Genomic DNA, 18,046 nt, shown 5'->3' on the forward strand with positions numbered 1-18,046 from the left:
GTACTGTATGGTACTTGATGTATTTTGTACAGTGCAGGGCAGTGAGGTATATAACATAACCCCATGATCAAGATGATGTCATTTGCAGTTTATTCCTGCAACTACCATACTACTGTATTTTATTCAGCATTGGAAAAGCCTCTTGTATTATTGAAGGGGTTAGCGAAGGCTGTTTGTAACCTCCAGGTCAAAAGGTCTATCTAGAATTGAGTAAAATCTTAAGAATATGGCAGGAATAAAATAACAAGGACATCCTGAGGCTCAGTGGATTAGTAGCAAAAAATGAGTATCGAGGAAAAGGTGACGTTTGTAAAAAAAAAAAAAAATCTAAGAAACATTATCATTATGGAACTGTGTAAAAGGAGAAGAAAGCGAGTAGGCTGTAGGAATAAGTGTTATCACTGCACTGAGATTAAATTGTGTTCTTTATTTACTACTACATGCGTGGATTTAAACTTATCTGTCCATTAAATAGCCAGACGCCTCAAACCCGTAAGAAGTAGCAAGTGAATGATCAGGCTGCCCTATCTCCAACTCACACCTCTCATTCGTAAATTTCTCCACCCCACCCCTCCATCTGGGTGTGGTCGTAACACATATTCGTAGAGTATGTTCACTTTCTCCTGCCTAAATGGACATCCCGTATAATGAGAACTTATTGTAATCGAATATGACTTTACACAGCTCAGGCAGTACAGGCATTGTACTATAACGTCTGTGATTGAATAAAGACTGTGCAGTGAATAATAATTGCACATGTTTTTCTAACCTGGTGAAGACCTCTAACCACTTTCAGCGTGATTGATGGCCAAATGTAGTCAGACTGGAGGGTTGATTTTACTTGTAACCAAGGAAACTCATTTCCAGTCATAGGTAATGTTCATAAAATTCACTCAGTCACTACTTGCAGTACTGTGTCACACACACACACACACACACACACACACACACACACACGAGCCATAAGGAAAGGATTTAATCCCCGACCTAGGCAACTATGGCCATATAGCCCCGCTAGGTTACAGGAGCGCGCTACCACTCCCAGCACGGCAATCCCGGGCAAAGCTCGAACTCGCCGTCCCCCGATCACGACTCTGATGCTCTACCACTGAGTCACCGTGCCTCTCGAGCCATAAGGAAGGCAGACAGGGGAGATTACTCGCAGCTCTGAAAAGGCTGACGTGGGATGATTTCCAGACAAGAGGAAGATAAAGAGAACTTCTGAGAGAGGTGGAGAAAGAAGAACGGGGGGGAGATGGTTAGGAAGAAGGACGAAGGCTTTGGGAAATCATAATAAGGGCGAAAAGATTTACAAAGCAAAGGAAATGAAGATGAATGTTTTAAGCGTCATCTTAGCATATGGACGAAGGCTGCTTGGGAATCATAACAAGGGCGGAAAGGTTTGCAAAGTAAAGGTGTTAATCGTCATCTTAGCACGTGCTTCCGTTCTCTTCATCAAAGACGAAGCTGTCGAAAATTTACCTGGGTAAAGTAAACAATAATAATTGATCGTGACCTCAGTACTGATCACATGAATCGCAGTTAAAAGTGTAATTCGATTATTATAAAGTGCTGGCACTGTAGCACAGTCGTTGTTCCTGTATACTATTACTCTTGCGATCATTTGATTACTGGCCTTCGCGCCTTCATGGATGTGTATTGCCCACAAGCTTATTTTATTTTTATTTTTGTTAATTGGTTAATTTCGTCGATGAGTATGTACATAGCTGACTTTTATGAACCTATGGGGTCCAGAAACGTCTGGAAAAATAATTTCCAAATCATAATGGAGATCATCACTTGAGTTATTTCTGTACGAGAGTAAACAATGGACACTATTGGTTTATCTCCCTTACCGCACCATATTTCAGCACTGGAATAGGAGTACGAATAAATACAAAATAACACCAGATAAAATAGGAAAATAATATTATTTACCGTTGCAATTCAGTAATTATGGAAATATCCTTTGCGTAAGCCATTAGCGAAATATAAAATGCTCGGCGAGAATGACTGAAGCCGCCGCTAGAGGGTTGCTGCTGTAGCTCAGTTGAAGACACGGGTTGAAGAAGCGGGACCGCATTTCCAATTTTTTTCTGTTTAGTTTTTCTTGAAGAGGTGAGTATATCCACGCCTAAAACTTGTAAATAAGACCACATATACTCCAGGTTGTCCATGTGTGGATATTGATGGGGATAATTATGTGAGGGAGTGTGTGTAGAAGCCCCACCCATCTTGCCAGTCTGGGGGAAATCGTTGTCAGCTGATAAGGGTACACCGTCTTAATATACCAGGTAATATTATCAGCGTTTTCCCAGTTTTTCATCCTATTTTGGTAGTTTCGGTAAAGAAGTAAGATACACGGATTTCATTAACTTTTGCGTAATTCCTTGGGATGACAGTGGTATTTGGGTGGGTCGGAACTCTACTCCCCTGATTTACGAAGACGACATTTTGTATTTTGTTATCATGTGCCAGGCGACTTTAAATAATAAGAGCGTTGGAAGTGATGATGTTAATATCACATAAAAATTGTCATATTTTAGTAGCTAATAAGGTAGTGCTGGAATTGGGCTTTCCCAGTGAAGTCATCATAGTCTGGAGCCTGAAGCCTATGTTTTTTCAAGATTTCATTTTTCAGTTTCTTCATATTGATTTAGATTTGCTTCAGAACTGGTTAGTTGTGCATATTTTAAACTATATCTTTGTAACAGGGTTTATCTTGCCTTTCTGATTGGGTGGGGGTGCATCTTTATCTAACCTGGAGACCAAAGAAGACATTTTTCAAACCAGTAGTGGTTTAGTTAGGTCAGAGCTCAGATTCTTATGTTATAGGAGAGTCGCCTTATCATTAACAGGAGCAATATCTAAACTGCAGCAATACCATTGAGTTTACAAGACCCAGTTTCCCTACAACACACTGGGCATGCATGGTGCCCTGACTGAGGGATGTAAAAACCTAACTTGGGACCCTTCCCCCTTCATGTTTGTACAGCAGTTCACCCCACTCCATGCATAGTTAGAGAAGACTGAGCTTAAAAATCAGAATCTTTATGAGGATAATTTGTTGGTGCATGTACGTTTTAGGGTCAAGCAGCTGTGGCTCTAGGCTTTCCCCACCTGTATAGACCCAGTAAGGAGGAATGAAAGGCAGATAAAGAATGTTGAATATAATCGCTCATGATGAGATTTTACAGCTGAATTCCTATAAACAATTAATGACAAGTTGAGCATTGTGTATATACTAATTTATTATCTGTTTATCTCTGATGTTATCATGTAACATTATATATAATTTTTGTAATCAGTTTGCCATTCAAGTTTATATATATATATATATATATATATATATATATATATATATATATATATATATATAAAACAAGGACTGTGAACTGTACAGTATTTTTAATCTTTATGACAAGTTGAGCTGTATAATTTCCATAACTTATTTATATATGACAGAAGTTAAGCATCATGGCTGAGGAGGAAAATGTGGAGATAGAGCCCATTCCTGATGAGGATGAGCCCACCAATTACAAGCCTCCACCAGAGAAGACACTGGAGGAGATGGTGAACAAGGACACTGAGGACGAGAGCCTCCGCAAATACAAGGAAACTCTGCTTGGCAACTCGGTGGCAGGTGCTGTTGTTGTAGGTATGTCACATGGTTTTATGCAGGATTTTGGAAGAGTTTCACACACACTCACTTTGTTGACATGGTTTTCTAAAAGTCCGTATTGACAGCATTTCCAGATTTCATTATGAAACTGCCCATATGATATCACAAAGCAGTATGATCCATGTACAGTACTGCTTACCATCAGATCCGAGCAACCCGAATCGCGTGCTGGTTCGGAAACTGGTGATGGTTCCAGAGGGGCAGCCTGAGATGGAACTTGACCTCACTGGAGACTTGGATAAATTGAAAGACTCCAGCTTTACCATAAAGGTGAGTCCTCTGCCACAACTGTGAGTGTTATTGTTTGTTCACCATAGCTTGGAGATTTTTTTTTTTTTCTTTCAGCTTATTTTTCATGCTCACTGCATAGAATCTTCTATCACTGTTATGGCTTGTTCACTTTAATTTTTTGGAGATTTTCACCGTTTTGTAGCATATATTCCATAGCTCAGTTTATAGAAACTTCAGTACTAAGGTACTTTAACATTTAAGAATATATGGTAATACACTACAACACTCTACGGACCATACAGAATAAGGCCCTAAAAATAATCACAGGCTGCACAGCTAATACACCCACAGAGCACCTACATCAAGAAACCAAAGTCCATTAAGTCAAGGATCACCTAGACATGAGAGGCACCAGATTCTTGCTGCAACCTCCACAAACCCACAACATCTAGTCCATTACATGGCAGCACATCCACCCACACCAAGGAACATCAAAACAACACCCAGCACGATATCATACACAAATACTATCATCGCTCCCTCCCTCGCCAACCTCAGACCAGATTCCAGAAGCATATCCACACTCAAATCACTCGCCACTCCATTCAGTCACTTAAAGACAACACACAGCTGCATGCACGGCCTCCTGACATCCACCCTTCTGAATCCTATCTCCCTCGTGAGGACAGGGTCCACCTGGCCAGGCTGAGATGTGGGCTCCATCCAGCCCTCTTAAGCTACCAGAAGAGGCTGGATGACTCCATCGCTGATGCCTGTCCAGGATGTAACACAGCACCCCATACTATTAAGCACAGTATGGAAGACTGCATTGCACACAATCACCTACACCAACAACACAATATACACTCTTTGAGAGCTCTGTGGGAAAGCCCGGTCTTGGTCATTGCCTTCCTAAAGGACTCTGGGCTGTTTGGCCAGACTGCCTAGGGAACAACCACTACTGCTACTACTACCACTTTGGAAACCTCAGAGCTCCAGAGGCTGGTGGGGTGCTTTAGTCAAGATCGTTTATGTATGCCACAGGAAACAGCTGTACGTTCCTGGCAGTATGCAGAATAGAGTGGTTTCTTGGAGCTTAGATGATGTGGATTAAAATAAGCTAGTTTCAGAGTTACATGTTGATACAGATGGACAGGTAAAAAAGAATAAAAGGAACATTGTGGTATTCATGTGGATGTGACTGAAAGTGTTTAGAGAAGATGGTTTAGCCATGTGGAGAGACTGGCTAGAAGAGTTTATGTGAGTGAAGTGGAGGGGTAGACCAAGGATGAGATGGAGGGATGGCATGGAGACAGACTTGAAAGAGGGATGTGTGTGTTGGAGAGATGGCAGCCAAATGGCAGAGGAGAGGGCAACATGGAGGTGATTGGTATGTGGCCACTCCTGACAGGATTAAGGCATCTGTCAATGGATTGATATCTTCAGACTCTCGTTGGACTAATAGAACTTGTTGTAAACACTGACATACAACCTGTTTAAGCCCAGAATTCAATTTTTAATCTAGAAGATCTGGTGTAACTAAAATTTCCTCCATCTCTCAGGAAGGGATCAGCTACAGAATTCGCATCGACTTCCACGTTCAGCGCGAGATAGTGACGGGCTTGAAGTATGTTCAGCGGACATTTAGAAAGGGATTATTAGGTAAGGACATCAGCCATTTGTTTTGGCATTGTGGAAGAGCACTATAATTTTTATTTTTTATTTGTTTATATATTCATTTATTTTTACCATTGCATTTATTAGTTGCGGATATCTACCATTTGGTTTGGTATTGTGGAAGAGTAGCTTTTGTTGGCATGGATAGTAGCCATGATTTAAGACAAAGGGAGGCCACAATCTTACTGTAACACAGGCATTAAATATCTCCTATAATTGTTCAAATGCATGGTAACATCACTCAATTGTGTGTGAGAAACCGTGTGGGGAGTGAGTGCGTTTAGTTATTGGATTTCCTAGATGGTTTCGTTTGTTTATAACTCGTGTGTTGTGCTTTTGTCAGTTACTGATTGGCTTCCTCAACCTGACCCGTCCCACATGACCCAAATCCCATACCTGCCACTGCCTGCCTTTGTGTTGTGTGGACAGTCTCAGTCATTAGAAGCATTTATTCACTTATTTCCTTGGCACCCCTTTTTAACTTGGCAGCGTCCGGATTGACTCAGTCGGATACGTTTATGTGAAGCTACAGAACATGGTGAATGTTTTGGCGTATCCGATAGTGCCAGGATTCTGGGAGCTTGAATGATGAGTGAATGGAAGTGTGGCCTATTGGATTAGGCAAATTTGGGCTGTCTGGACATTGCTACTCCTCCTCCTGCCCTAGGGTGGGAAAGGAGGTTCGGATGATGATCATGATGATTTCCTTGCTCCCCATTTCTTATTAGAACTCAGAGCACATGGTTCCAAACTAACTTCCGTTATGCCCAAGCACCCTGAAAGTGTTATGAACACAAGAAAATTATTTATTCCCAAGGAAAAAGTCAAATTGTAGGACAAAGTGGCGTGTGGTGAGGGAGCTTAAATGCAAATGAGAGTAACCTTCGGACAGATAAAATGAGTCGGGTGTGTCTACGATGTTGGAGAGGAATGTTAATGATGAGGGAGCAGTAAAATTCATGCTTTGGCCTTTAGTGCAACGTTTGTGAAAAAAAGGCTTTGTGACCACTCTTTGTTATGAACTGACGATCCCTGGTTGAGAAAATTGTGCTCTTACAGTATGTGAAGAGTCTGCGTGTTGATGTGTGAAGTTAGGTAAGATAATTATGTGCGTTCAGGTCTTGTGAATTATACCGTACTGTTACATATTATACTGCATGTCTGAATTGTTTATTATTGAGGATTACTGCATTCGTGTTTATCATATAAGTTGTACATAGTCACTCCATGCTGACGATTTCATTGTACAGTATTTATTTTATGTATCGCCGATAGCTAATGATATTTTAATTATTTTTTTTAATTATTTTTGTTTAATGCACCAAGAATAATTTTTGGGGAGGGGGAAAACTTCTCGATTAGGTTAGGATGCACTGATGCGTCCAGTCGACGAGATCCTGTGTAAACTCGCAGTAGCATGCGAACTGTATATATCTAGACTTTTTAGGAAAAATGTGGGGTTTGTGAATAAAAAATAACTAAAGATGTTAATGATGAGGGAGCAGGGAGTCATGTTTTCACGTTTAGTGCAACGTGTGCAAAAAGGAATTTGTGACTGATAATTGTAATGATGTGACGGACTCGGAGGCTAGAAAATTTGGCTCGTATGGTATGTGAAGACACTGTGTGTTGTTGGAAGTAGTTATGTAAGATAATTATGCGAGTTCAGTTCTTTTGAATTATACCATCATACAAATTATATGCTTGGCTGACATGTTTACTATTCAGGATTACTGCATTCGTGTGTATCTGAAGTATGCAGTCACTCCATGATGATGACTTCAGTATACAGTATATATATATATATATATATATATATATTTTTTTTTTTTTTTTTTTTTTTCCCCTTCAGTATTGATGTTTAATGATACTCTCAAAAATAGTCACTGCATTTTTTTTTTTTTTTTTTTTTTTTTTTTGGGTGTACCGAAAGTGATGCCTGGCGAAATATGTGTGATGCGGGGTCTTGATTATTCATGTGTTGATTGGGTTAGAAGTTTTTGCATGGTTGGTACTAGGGGCTTTTAAGAGGCTTTGTGGCAATCCTTGATGGTTAAAATTATGAGTATTAGGGGGGCAAAACTAGCCTGTTAAGTTAGGTTAGGGTGCACTGATGTGTCCTGTCAACGAGATCGTTTAGGATGCACTGATGTGTCCTGTCAGCGAGATCGTTTGTAAACACACTGTCTTCAGTGTCTAAAGGCAGACATATTTGCAATAACCTATCCTTATATATATTTTTAACACAAAATATAGAGCTCATAGAACCCAAACCCCTATTTTACATGTAAATGTATATTGTGCTTTAGCACAAAATTGATTCTACTCAAGGTTCTGCATCACCTGTCTCATGTTGTATGAAGACAGTACTGTATTATTATATACTGTATATATATATATATATATATATATACTGTTGCATTTTGTGTAGACGGTTATGATAGGACTCGAGCAGAAACGTTTTGAAAATTGTCCATCCATCCATCCATCATCCAGTCCTACATTGCCCCATGAGGAGCATAGGAGCCCAGGGCTAGGCAGTTGGTCCCGACATTTAAGATGAGAGTGACCAGCCTCACTCTTCCCTGAGTGGCATTACATGAGCAATCAACCCCAACCACCCCTTGGATATAAACCTTCACCAGCTCAATCTGATTGGAGTGCAATAATTACCCACTAAACCACCAGGTGCCAAAAAAAAAAATTGTCATCTGTATTAAAAAAAAAAAAAAAAACTTGTATCGTAAATTGTTTATACAGTTAGCTACTGGTAGTTTATATACCGGTACTGTGAAGAATACAATTGGTATCCAGGTAGAGAATACAGTATTTTTCACTGGACCAGGAGCCATGTTTGTTGTTCATATTGTACAATCAGCTGCTGTACACTTGCTGTCTGTGTACTGTGTATGCCCTTATGACTGGTTTCATATTCTAATTTTCATCCGAAGTGGCATTGACAGAAAGGTTGATCATACAAGCTTATCCGTACCCAAGAACCTAGCAGTGAAATATCAGGGACAGGCCTTACTGAAGTTGAATAGAATGGCTCTGTAGTAGCGGTAATAAAATATAAATGATATTAGTATTAACATTATTAGTTGTTGCAGCTCCAGACTCATCAGAGTTATTGAAGGGATTAAATGAGAAGTATATGTACATGATAGGTGGTAGGTGGTGGCGCTCACCATTCATTCACTCGATGTAGTGCTGCTCTCAGGTGTCTGCCCTTTTCTCTCCTCCTTCCTTCCTCTTCTGTCGTTCTTTAATTCATTCTTTCCTCGTCCTTCTGCCCAAGGGTGACTTTACACTCTCTTCTGTCTTTCTTTCCTTAATTCTTTCCCCTTCTTTCTGCCTTTGGGTGACTCTACACTGAGTGACAAGCCAAATGGTTTCCTGTACACCAGGAAACCATTTACTCTGCTGGGTGGTAACCATTTAACCATATTATGGCACCTGGTGGTTTAGTGGGTAATTATGGTGCTCCAATCGGATTGAGCCGCAAAGGTTTCTATCCAAGAGGTGGTTGGGATTTATTGCCCACGTAATGCCACACAGCGATGAGTGAGGCTGGTCACTTGTATCTTAAATGTCAGGACCAACATGCCAAGCCCTGGGCTCCTATGCTTCTCATGGGGCAATGTAGGATTGGATGATGGATGGATGGATGGTTTTAAGAACAAGTTAAAGTGTTTGGTTCCCTTGTTACACCTTAATCTGTATTAAACTGTCAATGTAAAACATATTGAACTTGTTGAAGTAAGCTTATAGTTTTTGTTATTTCTATTTCTGAATCTTCATTGTATTGCATGCCTTACTTTTTTTTTTTTTTTTTTTTTTTTTTTTTTTCTCCATATAATCACAGCATAAAAGTTGACTTACAGTTCGTTTACTTACACTTGATTCTATGTTGTGTTGTTGATTTTGAGAGTTGTGTGTACTGTACTACTAGATGCAGTATATTTTATTTTATTTTTTATTATTTATTTTTTTTTAAGCAGTTAATGAGGCATACCCCATTGAAAGGGCTTAACACTCCAAAAGTTATCCTGTAGTGTGGAGAGTGGCAGAGAGGAAGTATGCAGATGCAGTGACTCATGTTCCACAGTCACAAGTTCAGTCCTTTGCTCACTGAATCCTAAGTTGAGAAACATTGTTATCCAGCAAAAAGTAGATTTTGGCAGGAGTGATGTGTAAGGCCTTTTTAATGGATACAACAAGTATTAACCTTGTTAAAGATTAAACTAACACTTTCCCTTTCTTTGGATGCAAAATACATCCAAAGAAATGGAGAGGCAACCAAGCTTGAACAGGACAGACCTTCCCTGTTTTTGTCTGGCTGTCTTTCCCTTTCTTTGGATGCAGTTTCATGTTCCAAGAAAGTGAAAACTAAACATTGTGCATCTTCACTACCCACCAGTGGACAAGATGACGCACATGGTGGGGTCGTATGCGCCCAAGGATGAGATTCAGTCGTACATCACCCCCATGGAGGATGCACCCTCAGGCCTTATAGCCAGGGGACACTACACTGTCAAGTCCCTCTTTACTGACGACGATGGCAATGAGCACCTGAAGTGGGAGTGGTCCTTCAACATCAAGAAAGACTGGAACTGAGCTGACACCTAATGAGCAAAATTGACCCCTTCAGTACATTGATGTACATTTCATCTTACTCTTGTTGCCGCCAGGTGATTTTATTCTGCTTTGGAGAGACTTGTCAAACTGGAGAGGATTAGGTACAGCATGCATTAATCCCCTCATAACCTAATATCTCTCCCCAAGCTGATTCAAGTTGTTTGGAGACAGCATGAATAAAATCAAAACTGCATCACTGCATTGAAAGGGTTGACACATTGGCTGTATGTGATGGTTTATAAATTATGATGTGCAGCTGCAGACAGTAGTATCGCTCCACATCATATTTGAACATTTGTGAAACTTTTACACAGTATTTTGAAAAGGTTGTTTGGTGCTTTAGGTTGCATCACTGGGCTTCGAAAGTCATTGCTCACACTCTTGTTCCTTATTGTAATGAAGTGAATCGATATTTATGTCTGTAACTGTATATACAAAGATTTTGTCACTTAAAAATAGAAGAGTTTTTGTGTATATTGCGAGTACCTTCACCCTTAAACCCTTCTGTCTTGTGATGTGTTTTTCTATTTTGTTTTTGCTGTTTCCAGATGACTTCTGTTAACTTAGGAGAGCTCCCAAGGTGTGAGTGGGTTAACTAAGACTATATCTACCCTTTCCAGTTAAAAAAGAAAAAATAAAAAGTTTCCAAAAATGTGTAAAATTGTCTGGAGATAGCAAGAGTGAATTATAAAGCTTGTTACCAGATAGAAGTGTTTAAAAGTGATGTTAAAATAATTAAATTGATTAGCCAAAGAGTCTGGTGTAGGGGCTGAGCCAGACAGTGACCAGTACCATTGTTTGTATGGATGTGGCAAAGATACCATGTTGAATATCCTATGAAGGTGTTTATGCTCAGGCATTATGACAATAGATTAGTTTGTAAGATAAGAATTTTGTTGCCTGACCCTATTGTTTAAACCATTGAGCTCAGATGATGTCCTCTTTTTTTAGTTTATTTTTGCCACTGAGGCAATTTTGTTCATACTAAGGAAAGGCTTACCACATTGAGAGGGTATTTAGGATAAATCGAGTCCATCTGTTCGGAGTCTACCATAAACTGAAAAAAATTGTCAAGAGATGGCAAAAATAAGACTTTTGAAGGCATCCAAGGGCTCTGGGTCAATGATTTCAGTAGTTACACCAGGCAATGAAGGACATAGTAGCTAATCTTGCTTACCTTTCAGTAGTGGGATCCAAACATCTTGCTTAGTTTGTGTACCCAGTAGACATGATTTTTATTTTAGCATAGTATATACTTTTCCTGGGTCTGTCGGATATTAATCACTCTGATATAGTTCTCCCTGTTAGTGTTCATTGCTTATCCTTTTTGTGAAGCTGCCTCAGTAAGCACAACAAAAACTGGGTTGAATCGCACAATTTACTAGTAACCCATTCTCTGCCATCGATGCACTGGGATATTTTATTTACTTTAAATTCAGAATGTTTTCTTCTTGAGATGGAAATTCAAGCATTCCAGAGATGACTGGTGACAGTTTTCCTTCTTTTGCCAGCTAGAATTTTCCTTGTCTGCCTAAAATGGTCTTGGTAACCAGAGTAAAATAACTTGATGCATCCATGGAAGGTGAATGGGTTAACATTTCCATTTAAGACAACTGATGATGCCACTTGGGAATTTGTATACTAGCCAGCCCCTGCATGGCAATGCTCAACTCTGTGTGCACTGGCCTGCCATGATATCAACCACAAGAGTGCTGGGAGTCTGGGACCGCTGTAGAGTGGCCAGGTTGCGATGTCTGCATTCTTGTTGGTTAAGGAAGCTCCCTAACATCATAGTCTTGGTCCCTCATGGGAACATCTCTTCAAGGGATGGTTATTGTTACTTTGTCCTCACTTCTCCATTTTCCTTAAAATACTCTTTCCTCTCCTCCTGTCTCTCCATTCTGCCTCTCCAGTCTCTTCCACATGAACTTCCTCTTCCGTCATTACTCTCCATCCCTCTGGTGAGGTGCTCTATAGCACCTCTTCCTCAGTGCTTCTTGATATTGCATATTCATTGTTCTCTTGTATATTATTTATGCTGTGTATGTTGGTATTAGATACATGTAAAACAAGGTGTGAGAATGGCAAGGACTGAAATTTAAGTTGCTAAGGAAGATGTAGCCTCCTAAGCCAACGAGAGTATGGACACTCTACTGACTACGTAATCCCTAAATATGGTGGCAGGTTGTTCATTTTTATTCTTGCAATATCCAGACTCACATTAATTTTTAAAGGGTATGGGACTGTCTTCATATTCTCATTCAACACGAAAGGTCTCACAAGTTGAAGAAAATAATCTGGAGGGAGCAAGAATAAATAAAGATGCTGCTGTACTGGAAGGATTCATGTAGTATAAGTAAATAAATCTGGTCACAACTTAATGTGGTTTTCTCAGCTCTGGTCTTGCTTTGGTTTGGGTTCCTCGCAGTTAGTAGAGAGTAGTTAACCCCTTCAGTCTGATGATGTATTTCTAGTTTCTTCTTGCAACCACCACATAATTTTATTCAGTTTAGGAAAGTCCTCTTATACCGAAGGGGTTAATGAAAGTTGTATCAAACCCCTTCTGTCCAAAAGTCTCTCCTAACATAACATAAAAGTGAAACAATGCTACCTCTCAAGAAATAGGGTTTGCCATGGTACAGCTGATGTTTTCTGTGAAATGGAAGCTAAACCAAGTGCCAAAACCAGTTAATTGCTGTCCAACAGTTGCTGAAATAAGTTTCATAGTAATGTGAGAGTCTTGGTTTGGCCTTTGCTCTAATGTAGTTTCCTAACAAACAAAATTGTCTTGCAGTTCTTATTGAAGGGCTTTATTAAGGCTGTATCAAACCTCTTCTGTTGAAAAAGTCTCTCCTGTCCTAAATAATATTACCTAGAGGTAGCAGAAGTAAAATTAAGCTGCTTATACATAATCAAACTGAAGTGGTTAATGTTCTTTATCTATCCATATTTTATCACTTTTGACTCAAGGTTACCAGATTAGGATTGTTGGGATAGTTGTGAACAGATGTTTAGACCTGGACAGAGCTTTTGAAAATTCATTGGTGATGGATTGCTACATACAGGGTGGTCTGTATATTGCCCTCTGTGATCTTGTGTGTTGTAGGAATGGCTGTCTGCTTTTGTGAGGAGTGAGGAGGGAATATAGCTCATCCAGTTGGGCGCTATTTGAAGTGGTAAAAGAGGTCCAGCTGCTGCTAATGAAAACATTTAGGGTGCTTCATCAATTTGCTAATCAACCATGCAGTTAATGAATGTTAAAAAATTATAAAGCATAAAACAGGTTATCGAAAGCTGATAATGATGCAGGGTAGACAGTGGTAACGCCGGCAGAGTTGTTCCCACAACACACAAGGATTGATATGCATAATATACAGACCACCCTGTTTATTTGATATTCAAGCAGAGGTTTTCATTCTTTGTAGGCTGATTTGTAATTAGTGCTTCACAGTTTTCCAGACCTGTAAAGTAGTTCCTCTTTATACTGTAGGAGGTAAGTGAAAGGTTAAGAGCAGATACACCTTCAGTCACAAGGCATGAACATTTGTACATATGCACAAACCAACATGAGAAGAAAGTGGAAACTTCACTTTTTTTATTGTGAAAGCTAACATTACTAGCAGGTACAAGTCTAATATGCCTTAACTTTTTCACTGATAATAGAACCTGCAGTGATCAGATATTCAAAGTGTCAGGTCTCTTTATCTCCATTTAGCTGATGGAACACACAAGTTGTGAATGTGCCTTAATTTGCTTTATGTGCTGATGCACCATGTGAATTTTGCTTTGCTATATACTGCTGAATAACTTAGCAGTGCCGATTCTTGCATATCAAACAACTCTCAGTTAATATAATAATTTTCCTAATATTAAAATATTTAGTTCCACCTGGAGTGACACCTTTCTGTTTAAACCATCCAAACATCATTGGTTATTTTCATATTGCTTGGTGCATAAAGGAAGTTCAGAAACAATTTATATAGAGATCAGACCCACAACTTTATTTTCAAACAAAGATGCCATTTTGAAGGCCCTGCTCTGCCAAGGTTATGAAAGGACCATGTTGTATATGTGCATTCCTGGGTTGAGGTTCTTAGATGTATTTATGATAGATTCCCTGCTAGAAATTAGATTTGATTTTGCAGGAAGAACTGTACGTGGGAAGACCCTATACTCTCTATTCTTTGCCCTCTTGGAAAAATGTATCATACAGTTACGAGGGGGAATCATTCATAAGTGTGTTTCTGAATCCCGGCCCTGAATTGCTTAGGTGGGTCGGTTGGGCTTTGTGTCTGGTGCTGTTGTAATTTTTCTGTAATTCAAAGTTAACCACCTTAGCAGAATGGGAAGAAAAAAAAAAAAAATGGTATCCACTTTGGGGAGGGGTATTTTATTGACAAGATTCAATAGTTGTACCTAAGGATGGTCCAAGTTGGGCAACTAGTGTTGTATCACCACAATAATGCTTTTCCATATATTGGCAATTTTCTTCCATTTAACCATCATGGTTTCTGCTTTAAACTCCACAGGGATATCATTTCTTTTTTTAAATCCCTGCATTATATACTCATCCTCTTGAAGACAATTTCTCTGCTGCAGTGGAACCAGATATACTGTAGGTCTTCAGCATCATTCTTGATAAAAATTTTGTGTAATGCCATTGTTAGCAGTGCCATTGGTAGTGTGTAAGAATATTACCATTTGATGTAAGAGAGCAGGCGATTATGGTGAGTGCTGACTCCAGTCTTTAAAGGTTGTCCTAATTAACCCCTGAAGCTGGGTGATGTCCTTTACAGTTTATTTTGTTGTTGTGGCCTGAGTCTCATTTGAATGTGAACCTTTTGGAGTACAGGGTGAAGTTGCCCTTGTCCTGTCCTGCAGTCCACCATTTTCTTTTGGAGGGATAGGGAGTTGAGTGGCATTTGTAACAGTGCTACCAGACAGTTCTATTATGCATAAGAAAGGTTCCTCATAGTGAGCAGGAGATGGCAAGAATAAAATGCAGATGACATCCCCCGACTCAGTGGGTAAATGTTGTGTGTGTGTGTAAATTGTTTGATATAATGTTGATCTTGCAAAAAATGTAGTTAGTTTTTGGTTTCTGTACATTTTTGTAAATTTTTTGTAAGGAGCCTGGAGTATTACTAATTTTCAGCTAAAGTACCATTTTCATGTTATCTGTAAAATTCAGACTGCAGTACATTAGTTTATCCTAAATTCCTATTAATCTCTACCTTACTCTGTGATAGTTTTGGTGTGATTTGGTACATGATTATGCACTGTTTATATGGCTTTTTTGTAAAAAGTTTTTCTCTGTGCCTTTGATTTGGTTGCTATATGGTGAGCAGGGTTGCTAATAAGTTTGAATACAGATTTGGGTTAGTGCATTGTACTTGTCCTATTATACAGTAGTCAGTCTGTTTTTACCTGATGGAACTGGGTCACTCCCACAACTTGAATACTAAGTCATGTTTACATGAATTTCAGTGAGTCTGAGGTATGAGGTAGGAATGAGTCTCCTTGGTTACTAGACAGATCAACCCTTCAGTCTGACTACACTTGACCATCAGTTGGGCAGAATGGAGTAAGGGATCTTTATCAGCTAAGAAAAAAATGTGCTGTAATATCCATCAGAAAGCCTGGTAGTCACAAATGGTGTTATAATGGGCAGTTACTTTTTTACCATTATAGTTAGCTCCTCTTCCCCCCATCCCCCCCTTCCTAAGTTAACTGCCATTAGCCTCGTGAGCCCAAGTATATAATATGTGTTATTCTTGTTGCTACAAGTTCCTTTTATTCAACTTTAGGAATGGCATCTCATATTGGAGGGGTTTTTTAAGATTACATCTGACACCTCCAGTTTGAAAGGTCAGTCCTGAGCTTGATAATATCATCAGGACACGGCAAGAATAATATAGAATGACATGCTTGGCTTAGTAAATCCCTTGGGCCTGAGTACATTATTTATTTCACTCTTGCTCCTACCAGATGACTTTATTCAGTTTAGGAGCACCCAAGGAATGAAAGAGTTATTGAAAGTTATAAGTAGAGTAATGCTAGATGTGCTAGACTTGATAAACCAATAAACTGGAAGTTATTCAACAAATTTTCTCATCCATAGCACCTTTAGAATTCCTCCACTAAACAGTGTCATAAAAATAATATGAGGCACTCTGGAGTAATTCCAAAGGTGTCAATTCCTGTATCCAAAATTCATACCGGTATTCTGTCCTCTGTTTTCTCAGTTTATATTTTGACATTCGGAGGTACACAACGGTGCATCTCATATCTAACCCTTCCATTTAAAAAAGGAGCTCATGATGATGATGATGGTGATCTCTAAACTGAATAAAATCATGTGGGGGCAGCAAAAATACAACAAAAATAAAGTCGCAAGGGTAAATTTAGAAAAGGATAGTGTCTGCATGTAACTGTTGGTAATAAATGTATCCTAAGCTATAAACAGTACATACAGTACAGGTATAATATACATATATATATTTTTAAATGTGGACCATTAACTGATGTTTAATCATTTTTTTTCCCATGTTACCTACCCAACAGCAACGATAATCCACAATAGTTGATCAGTGATGTAGTTTTCAGATACTTTAAAGAGAATTTTGACCCCTTGAATATAGTGACCATGTTTTAACCTACCAAGCAGTAACCTTAATCCAAAATAGTTGATCACTGATGTAGTTTTCAGAGTTTAGCCCTTTAATGTTCAATATTTTTGTGCCACTACCAGACCATTTTATTCAGCTGAAGGAAAGCCTCATATTAGTGGATTTTCTTTGCTATTAAAGGTCTGTCTCAAGTTAACAAAAATTGCCTGAAGGTAGCAAAACACAAATTTAGAAATACATTATCAAACTGAAAGTGTCTCCTGAGTCTGATGATGTGTAGTTATATTTTTTTGGCTATAACTGGATAATATTATCTAAAGCAGAGTCCATGTGTATTGAAGTGGTTAGTGGAAACTATATCAGATCCCACCAGTTCAAGACATCAGTCCTCAGAAGTATAATTTTGTCTGGAAGTAGCAAGAATATAGTACATCATTGGATGGAAGGGGTTAATATATGGAGAAAAATTCCTGCTCATACTTAATAATGTCTTATGCTGTGAAGGCAGTTTTCCATTTGATAATAGCAGTGTTAAATTATTATGGCTGTATTCAGATATGTTGTTTACTACAGTTGATCTCTCAAAAATTACTTAGTAATTTAGTTTTTAGGTATGGCATGTAATTTGTAAGAAACAAAGAACTAATTAAACTTTGACATTTCATGTGTACTGTTTTATGCTGCCGTTAAAATAAAGTTGTCAAATGCAGTGCAACATGTTCAGCTTTATTGCAGTCTCATTAATTTACAGATTGGTAAATACAATGGGATAATAAGGTATATCACAGACTAATAATGGAACAGTTTTTTAATTACTGGTGTTGGGAATATGGCTTTTAAAATTGGTCAAGACCTGAGTTGGCAGTCAGTGTTGTGTATAAACAGACGAAAGAAACCTCAGTGTCAAATTTCCTCTATTCAAGTTTTGGAGGCAATAAAAGTTTTAAATTTTTGATATTCGACTATTTTTTAAAACTACTGTGAACACCCTTTTAAGATTGTCATAGTAATTTCTATAGGTCATAGAAGTTGTATAACGACTAGATACCAAATACCTAACAGTTTACTGTACAGTACACATGATTAAAAAATTACTTGTGCACAATGCAAAACATCTTACACCACAAAATCACCAATGTGATTGTCCTTGACTGGTAAACCTCTTTTCATGAGGATGCTTGCTTGTAAC

General features: G+C 38.8%; 1 protein-coding gene across 2 annotated transcripts; it reads left to right on the top strand.

The window, feature by feature from the left end:
- The first annotated feature begins 2,039 nt into the window (after positions 1-2,039).
- On the top strand, positions 2,040-17,812 carry RhoGDI (rho GDP-dissociation inhibitor). 2 transcript variants are annotated; one of them, XM_080277007.1, is made up of 5 exons: positions 2,040-2,118; positions 3,466-3,658; positions 3,828-3,952; positions 5,476-5,575; positions 10,011-17,812. In XM_080277007.1, the coding sequence occupies exons 2-5, from the start codon at positions 3,478-3,480 to the stop codon at positions 10,205-10,207; spliced, it is 603 nt and encodes a 200-aa protein (XP_080133133.1). In that variant the 5' UTR covers positions 2,040-2,118; positions 3,466-3,477; the 3' UTR covers positions 10,208-17,812. The 2 variants fall into 2 exon arrangements, with proteins under 2 accessions (XP_080133133.1, XP_080133134.1); XM_080277008.1 differs by lacking the exon at positions 2,040-2,118 and adding an exon at positions 2,198-2,294.
- The last annotated feature ends 234 nt before the right edge of the window (positions 17,813-18,046 follow it).

The sequence above is a fragment of the Coenobita brevimanus genome, chromosome 68 (genome assembly GCF_032717465.1).
Source record: "Coenobita brevimanus isolate Jiangsu-jjx chromosome 68, ASM3271746v2, whole genome shotgun sequence".
NCBI lineage: Eukaryota > Metazoa > Arthropoda > Malacostraca > Decapoda > Coenobitidae > Coenobita > Coenobita brevimanus.